Source organism: Ammodytes marinus (genome assembly GCF_949987685.1).
Source record: "Ammodytes marinus genome assembly, chromosome: 9".
NCBI classification, from domain to species: Eukaryota; Metazoa; Chordata; class Actinopteri; order Uranoscopiformes; family Ammodytidae; genus Ammodytes; species Ammodytes marinus.
The window spans coordinates 26405043-26414561 of record NC_137213.1 but is presented as its reverse complement, the minus strand read 5'-3'; the positions used below and the strand labels follow the sequence as shown (position 1 = coordinate 26414561).

Genomic DNA, 9519 nt, shown 5'->3' with positions numbered 1-9519 from the left:
CATAGGTCTACAGTAAATACAGTCTGGCCCAAACAAATAGGCACCACGTATGGCTAGGTAAGAGCCCTCCATTGGATAATAACTGCAGTTATTAATATCTTTGAGTTGGCAAGAAAATATTTAGCCTACCCTAACTGTTACAGTGAATAGCTTCTTATTTCTTAAACAACCATGTCGGACGCGGTCCGCGGAAGACATCCTGACCTGTGGTCGTGGAAATGTTACTGTGTTTCAGAAGGGTCAAATTATTGGTCTGCATCAAGCAGAGATTGCTAAAACTTCTAAAATTGGGAAGAGAACCGTCCAACGCATTATTAAAACCTGGAAGGAGGATAGTGGTGAACCATCATCATCTTCAAGGAAGAATTCTGTGGTCGGAAAAAAAAATCAACAGAAGAACTCACGACTATGTTTAATAGTGAAACTAAAGGCATTTCCAAACGCACAACGCGAAGAGAACTTAAGGGAATGGGACTGAACAGCTGTGTAGCCTTAAGAAAACCACTTATTGTGAGGCGAAACGTGAAAAAAAGGCTTAGGGAGCAGACTGAATCTAGTGAGCAAATTGATGCCCCACAAACAAGTGAAACAGGTTGTGTGGTTGATGAGTCCAGATTGACGCTGGTCCAGAGTGATGAGCGCATCAGCGAAAGAAGACAGGCGGATGAAGTGACGCTCCCATCAGTGAATACTGTACAAGCCTGTGGGGGCAGTGTGCAGTATGATCTGGGGTTCTATACTTCAGTTGGTCAGTTCTAGGTTCAGCAACATTATGTGGCAAAAAAATAAAAAAAGTAGGGCAGCTGTCTAGGCCTACCTCTAAACTGAATTACCTTATTTTTTTCTCCCCAGATGGCACAGGCATCTTCCAAGATGACCATACCACTCAGATTGTGACACTGTTACAGGGAATATGAGACATGATTTTCACACATGGATCGGCCTCCACAGAGTCCAGACATCAACCGCATGGAGAATCTTTTGCGTGTGCTGGAGAGAACTTTACGCAGCGCTCAGACTCTCCCATCATCAATACAAGATCTTGCAAAAAATGAATGACAGAAAAGAAATGTTGTGTGACATTGCATAAGCTCATCAAAGCGATGCCATGGCGAATGCATGCAGTAATCAAAGCAAAAGGTGCATGGTCAAACAAAATATTAAAGTGTGTGACTTTGTTTTTGGCCATGCAGGCAGTGTCACATTCATAAAGTTAGAATTGCTTCAGATGATAAAACTTCTCGTTGAGTCTGTTTTTAAGATAAAAACCTCCTAAATAATCGGTAAAATACCTTGTAATAAAATTATTTAAAAAAATTATTTGTTTATGTCCAAGTTAATATTTCCTAGTACGTTTGATGTTGTCTCTATTAGTTTTTATTTGAACTACTTAAGTAGTTCTCAAAACTCAAACAGTACCTGAATAAGTGAACTAATATTCTATCATTTTCTACTACAAACTTAAAAACAACGATGAATAATAATCCACAACAACAACAAAAAGTATTTGCATTATATCATTATTTTTATTTCATATATTTACAAAACAAAACAAAGAAGTGTGAAATAACAGGTCGCATTGTTTTCTAAAGGTTCTCTGGGCTTGTTTACATGTGGGCCCTGAGAGTTGAATAGATTGCACCACCCGCCCCTCTCTCTCTCTCTCTCTCTCTCTCTCTCTCTCTCTCTCTCCCTCATGTACAGAAAATCTGATCTGTGGTCAGTGCACGGCTGACTGAATCCTTTCACAGTTCACCCCTTCCTCTATTATACAGTTATTGGTGAGCTGATGGTCGTGTGGTTTTCTAGGCTTCTCTCTCTTTCTCTCTCTCTCTCTCTGCCACAGCGGGAATAGCAGCCAATGAAAAGTGTCCGCTGCGGTAAACAAACACACACACACCCACCCACCGGCCGCACACCAAAATTTGCTAGCATCAGGCTGTTTATGTCTTGCTCAAATTTTTCTGGACACAAGCTTCTTTTAAAAAGGTAGAGTTAGCGATTCTGGAGAATGCTTGTTCACAAATTCAATTTAGTTCAAAATCAGTTGATATCGCCTCCAAAAAATCTACCTAGACTTTGCAAACGCCAGGGTATGTAAAAAAAGAAAAAAAAAAGCTGACACACCGTAGCAAGCAACATGCCTGTTTACAGAGCCTAGGCTGTGTATTAACGCCAGATTTTTCTTTCCAGCCACACACAGTACAGGCAGGTAGCAGATGGTGAGGAGATATTCTCCGATTTTGACTAAAAGTGATTTTGACAACAAGCGTTCTCCTGAATAGCCGACTCCACCTTTAAATCGGTGTGTACATGTTATCAGGTGGCGAAAAAACTTGGGAATTCCACTTGTATTTTTCTCTCCTACAGTAGCAGGGACACCCCATACAAAAGAAAAAATCACTTAGCATATTTAAAAACACTGGGTTTCACAAAGGAAGCACTTTGCACAGTAACTCTACCCTATAATGACCACTGTCACCACAGCAAAGGCATCTGGGAATCCTCTTATCAATCACTTCAAATCAATATCTAGGAATGGGGGGACAACACTTTTGGAGAAATGTGACATTTCTTAGTTAATTAGTTAGTTGAATTACAGTAGGTGCTGGGAACTTCTTTTTATCACATCATCAACCCTCTTTAGTCTTTAAACAATTAGCAAATGATCACTCATTTTTCGCCTGTTTCCTTACAATGTAATAAATAATTAACATGTTAATTTAAGTGCAGAAACAGAGGTGTGTGTGTCGAACCGTTTTAAAAAGTCTAATCTTATGTGCGCAGCTGAATGATAGCAGACCGTTTACCTTATTGATGAGGCCTAAACAACTAAGAACTTAAATCATTCTGCATAAAGGCACTGTTTATACCCGAGATGTGGCTTGATAAGATTCTACCATGAGGCTAAACAGTATTGTAAAATCAACACGGACAAATCGCAGTGGTATTTTTCTTCTTTTTTTTTTAACGGAATGCTGTTAAAAGTAAACCGCAAAGGAAAGGAGCTATGGCAACCGTTGACAAACTAATTCGTAGAGGTTTGAATGTTCTCAGTAGTGCGTTCAAAGAATATATACAGAAAAGAGTGTATGGTTCTCTGATGGTATCCTCTTCAAGTTGTTATCATTCCGGCTTCCACACACCTCCTGCATTACGCCGAACAGTGTCATTGGTCTGGTCTAATTCCTGGCGGACATTTTGTTTCACACGCTGTCACCCCTTGCCAGTCGCTGACACACACACACACACACACACACACACACTGAGCGGGCCTTCCCATCATCGGGCTGCAGTGCTTCTGATTGGACCACCATGCCTTTGCCTTCTCACATGATGGAGCATTGCTCTCCCGCTCCGGCCCCGGGATCCCCTGGAAGGTTCATAGACTCCATGTCGAAGTTAAAGCCTGGAGGCTGGAGAGGATATGCGAAAATACAAGTTTCAATGTAGCCCCTGACTAATAATGTAACTTAAATTAACTTAAGCATGACATCACTTCTTAGCAAGGGTGAAATGCCAATACATAAACGAAAAACTATATAAATTTGTTGCCAGAGTATATGTTATAGACTATGTTTCCATCCACTCGGCAATGGAATTATCTGAAGTTCCCTTAAAGCGGTGATAAAGCTGGGAATTTGAACATTTACATTTTTAACATGGAGTCTGTGTATTGTCAAATGGTATGTTGAGAACAAAATACCCCAGAGAGGAATGTGTAAGAATGTAAGATGCAGAGTTTGACATGGGGAGAAAATACAGAGTGATCTTTTGTTCCTAGTTATTTACATCATCACAGACTAAACAAATACTCTAAAGCCTTGAGGTGACGATATGGACAGCAGTGAAACATGTTTGGTACCATTCACAAAGGTCACATTTCGCCACACACACACACACACACACACACACACACACACACACACACACACACACACACACACACACACACACACACACACACACACACACACACACACACACACACACACACACACACACACACACACACACACACACACACACACACACACACACACACACTGAGACTTACCGCGTCACCTGCTAACTCTTTGGGTGGTTGGCCAAGGTCTTGCAGCTGAAATTAAAAACATTCAAACCTGTTTTGAGTTTTATTATCCACGAGCCAAAGATCGGAAGCTATGCCGTCCACTATCAATGTAATGGAGGCTATTTGATGTGTACGTGCTTCGTGTGACCACTTTTGTTTTAGCACTAGCTGGATGCTGATTTATTTTTTGTTCTGTGAAAAAGTTTGATGAAAAACTACATATGCTAAAGTTTTTTTTTTATCAGGTCATTCAAATACATGTCTAAAAAGACCAAAAATAAGATGCAACCAATTATTGAGTTTTTAAAATTCAACTTAAAAAAAATGCTATTTTCTCAGCATTTTTAAGATCGTTGAAAGATTGATTTAGGACATTTTAATACCAATTAAGGACTTATATTTAGATTAATAAACTCAAAGTCATTTTACACTGTAGAAACCCTGTTAGTTGGTCTACCTTCTGCATGAGGTCCATGATGCCCTCAAACGTTGCCTCTTTGTCTGCTGCAGCCTCGTCCTCCTTCTCAAACTGCTTACAGATCTCGCCCATGATTTTAGACTGCTGCTCGTAGCGCTGGTAGTCCTCTGAGCTCAGGCTGGGCTTGTTGGCATCCAGCCATTCTGGGTACTGTGAGGAGGGGGGAAGGGAGCCATATGAGTGAGTGACAGTCTGTAGAGGAACTAGAAAATGTAGTGAATGCTGGTTAAAGAAAACATGGATGCCGTTGGAAGATACTTAACTGCTTGATTCATGTGCTCTGCTGCTGTTTGTATTTTTATTTTATTCTGTATAGACTGTTTTACTCTTAATACTGACTGATTTTTTAGAGTTTAGGCAATCCACCTTTAAGTTATTTTTTTTTGGTCTTCTGTTTTTGATGGTGTTGTGTGTATGCGTCTTTGTTCTATTGTAAAAAAAAAAAAACTTAAAATCCTTTTTTTTTTTCAAACAACAACAAACAGATGCGTACCTTAACAGTGATCTCTTTGAGCGATGGATAGAGCACTTCCTTAGAGAGAAGGTTCTGCATGATGGATTGCATGATTGGCAGGATGTTTCCGTCGTCCCCGCCCCCTTCGCCGCCCTCCTCCAATCCCAGGCCTCCGAGAGCTTTGACGAGGTCGTCACCGGCTAGACCCGAGGACTGTAGGACAATATAGAGAGTCAGTAAACTCTTTATATCAACGGTTTAATAATAGCTGATCTATTCTCATTTTTAACACACCTGCAGGTTGTCTGCGTTTTTGGCCAGGCCTTGGAGGGTATCTTTAAGACAGGAAGTGAATTCTTGTTGGGAGGCTGTGTCAGTACCTGTACAGAAAAAAATATATACATTAAAAACAATAATAACAATAATAATAACATTAAAGGCCGAATGTGTAACTTTCAGAAATTCCTTCTCAATAGCGGGCGGGAGGACACTTGGGTAACGCTGAGTCCTTTCAGTTTAAAATCTTTGAGACAAACACTAAGAAAATAATTAGCTTACTTTTTTATAATTTTGGTTAAGACCACAGGAACAAAACAGAAGGTAAAGAGAAAACCAAGGAAACTAAAAGTAATGTACATCGTAGTCGTAGGCCTTACCGACTTTGTTAGCCGCCTCTGATAGTTTATGGAAGTGCTGCAGTAGCTCGGGCTCCTCCTGGGCCAGCTCGGTCATGGCCTTCTCCCACTCCTCCTTGGCTTGGGTCGCCATGTTCCCCTCAAACAGAGTCTCAAAGAGTTTGCAGTCCTCAAGAATGGGGGGCTGGACAGATGAACAGAAAACAAGTCAGGCGCCTTCTAGACACCTCGGGGAAATTTAGTTTCTACTTTTTCCATACTAAATGATACCTCAGCCATCAAATGCAACTTCAAAAATGTATTGACTTTAATGGACAGACTCTGCTGCTACACAATTTTTTTCTCCAATTTTGGTTCCTTCCTTATTATGAGTACATGTAGAAACTCAACAGTGACATTTCTTCATAGGAAATTTACCCAGAAAAGCAAAGTTTATAGTCCTTCATAAGTGTTCATTTCTCTAATTCCATTTCCAAGATTCTAAATATACGTATTAAATATGCATATAAAGCAGAACAATTTCCCTGAACTGCCCAAGGGAATGAATAACAACACAGACCTTTTCTGCTCCGCTGCTGGCTGAGGCAGCAGCTGCAGGTTCGGGGGCTGGAGGGGCCGCGGCCTTATCGAAGTCATCTAAGGCACCTGGAGGAAAAAGGGTTAATGTTAGAGCCAATAGAACCCAGTGGACCTTTAAAAAGGAGTCATTTATCAACACAACTGTTAGAATTCAGCTATTATCAACTCAGTCCTGTATCAGTTTAAGCCCCAGCTGCAAAACAAAGAAATGCAAATGTCTCCAAACAATTCCACTGTGTCCAAAAGCTGAACAGTAACCTCTTTATATATTGTATTTTCTGCTGCGCAATGCATCTTCTTGTGCATAAGTATGTGAGCATAAGTGATCAATAAATGTGCAAACGACCACAGTATGCAGTCTGGAAAGATGAGCATTTTTAAAACGTATTGATTCGGGACAGTGATGACGAGCAATGAAACTTTATGGTAATTTATAAGGCTGTAGTTTGTAATGCTGTTGGAACTAATGTACTGTTGATTGTATCCTTATTTATATGAATGATTTGGACTATACGTTTATGCAATTAAACATTATATGAAGCAATATACAGCCTTCAAATAAAACATAATGAAACATTACAGCCTTCATGAAAGGTCTGATTGATTGCAGTGCTGTTGTATTGTTCTGAATTAGCAATGTGAAGCAGATCACAATGGCATGTTTACAGTTAAGTGAACAACATCAAATGAACCAAACACATTGCACACAAAGGGATCGCCAACACCTCAGCTAAAGAGGGAAAGTACCAGGCATTGGAACAATGTTTGATTGTATTATTGTCTGTGTCAGGTTCATAAATGATGATAAATAATCAGAAGCCTGTAGTGTTTGAAGAAATGCACAAGGTTTTTCTTGATTTATCTTTCAATATTTCTTGTCAATGTGTTTTTAAGCTGAGTATAGCAGATAATAGTACTAAAATGAAGTGTTTCAATTTGGAAAAATTCAATCACTGTAAACTGTATCAAATAAAGTAGGCTATGTGCTGATATAACCTTTTGCTTTATTACTAAGTGTAATCATAGAGTGATGTACAGTATCCCCTAGCTATATTTCAGCTTAGGTCTTTGTATACATTGTTAAAGCCAAAACGAACCAAAATATGAGCTGTTATTACAGCCACTTGATTCATAGATCTCCAGAAATGAAGTAACAATGTAACTGCATTATTATTATATTCTGCAGAGGTGTGTGTTTATTACACGATATATGGTTTACCTCTGTGCAGGCATAACCCCGGCAGAGACACTAATATCACTGACAGCTTGGCCGCCATGTTTAATCATCAGGTTTTGTACTTATATCCCACGCACATTAACATCAAATTAAAATTCAAGGGCAAATACATGGTGTGTGCAAAACGCTCTGTTAATCTGGATCACATGCTAGCAGACAGAGTGCTTTATCTTAGAGCCACACGAAAAGACAGCCCTTTGTCACTGTTATAGGCGTATGATAAAAGCTAGGTAAAGATTTTAATGTCGTGACTTACTGTCCAATAACTCGTCCAGCTCCGCATCGTGTCCAGTGGACGGCTCACCTGATCCCGACGCCATGATGTTTCCTTCTGCTGCAAACCAACAGCAAACAGCGAGCGACAGACAGAGCAAGGGCTCCGAAAATTGACGTTTCTGTTGTGGGAAACGTCGCGGAAACTATTACGACATGCGAAGAGGCTGGGCTTAAAGTGTGGCGCCATCTGGTGGTCACAACAAGTCATTACACCACAATGCAACACAAAAAAAACTGTAAGACAAGCCTACACAAACTATGTATTCAGAATCATTTTTCACAAACAAGGCATATGACATCATGTAATGATGCATACAATAAACATAGATACATAATAAGAAAGTCAAAAATATGAATAGAAAACAGATAAAGTATTTTCACTTTATACAATAGGCTACTCGAAGATGTACCATGACCCTTGTGCTTGAGAGGTGTTTGTGTGTGTGTTTGTTTGTGTGTGTGTGTGTGTGTGTGTGTGTGTGTGTGTGTGTGTGTGTGTGTGTGTGTGTGTGTGTGTGTGTGTGTGTGTGTGTGTGTGTGTGTGTGTGTGTTCAGGAAACTCCCCGGCTGTTTGTATGAAAAGCAACTGTGCAGAGGAGCATGATGTTTTTAGTACGGTGGTGGTGAGTTTATCTAGACGTATAATCACTATGGGTAAATATTAGTCCCTATTTTTTCGTGTGAGTTGGAGTCAGTAAACCATCTTTAAATCTTTAAAATTATTTGTAGCCTATATTAGTAGCCTGATGATTAAACATATATTATTCTTTCTGACACCACTAGGCCTATATTTATTTCACAGCTATATTAACACGCACATTGGCATGTTTTTATTTACAAAGCCTTGACCGGGAAGCTTCCTCGTTATTTAACAGAAATGCTGCAAATCTCAGATGGGCTTTATCAGACCCGCTCCACTGACATGCTTATGCTTTATGTCCCACAAGCCCGGTCTGAGCTGGGAAAGACAGCTTTTAGCTTCAGTGCCCCTGACTCCTGGAACAACTTACAGCAACAAATTAAACTAAATAACTTCATATCCTTTAACCAATTTAAACAAACTATCTTAAATCTGCCAAACTCTACCTGTAACTGTTTTAATTAGGCTATATTGTACTTTCACCCATTTAATTTTAATTACTGCCACTTAATCTTCACCACTGTGTAAATGTTTCAATTGTTTTTCTCTTCACCTGATGTTGTGTATTTGATGTATTTGCGTTGAATATTGTTTATGTATTGTTGTTTTTCCTTTGAATTTGTTTGAACTCGACGTCATTGAAAATGAGGGTCACCCCTCAATTGGTCTCTCGAGGATAAATAAAAGTTAAATGAAATAAATGAAAAAATTAAGGTAACCCGTGAGAATATACAATACAAACAATATTATGATCAAATGAGCCATTTTGCATAATGAGCACTTTCCATAGGGTTGCATTTCACTGTGCATTATCATGTGCAATTGTGTAGCCTACATTTTCAATGGGCTACAGGACTTTGACTTGCAACATAGTATTTTTTACAATACTTTAGTAGGCCTACTTCTTCCACAACTGCAAAACACAGTAGGCTACATTAAACCTGCAGTGTGTAGAATTTTGGGTTTTATTTCCTAGCAGATTTTGTAGAAAATAATTATAATATCCATAAGTACGTTTAATTTAGTGCATAATAGCTGAAAACTATTGAATATTTTTTTTCCCTTAGAAAGGGTCTCATATATCTCCGTATTTCTCCATACCTTGGACCCAGGCCTAGTCGCCGCCATTTTGGAAGTGTCATAGT

General features: G+C 39.4%; 1 protein-coding gene across 1 annotated transcript; it reads right to left on the bottom strand.

Annotated features, from left to right (window-relative positions):
• Positions 1-1512: 1512 nt before the first annotated feature.
• pex19 (peroxisomal biogenesis factor 19) lies at positions 1513-7819 on the bottom strand. The gene is made up of 8 exons (XM_080033816.1): positions 7715-7819; positions 6202-6287; positions 5664-5826; positions 5302-5387; positions 5047-5220; positions 4533-4703; positions 4058-4102; positions 1513-3416 (listed from the first exon to the last, which is right to left on the bottom strand). Exons 1-8 carry the CDS (start codon positions 7776-7778, stop codon positions 3330-3332), a joined length of 876 nt encoding a protein of 291 aa, XP_079889942.1. The 5' UTR covers positions 7779-7819; the 3' UTR covers positions 1513-3329.
• Positions 7820-9519: the final 1700 nt, after the last annotated feature.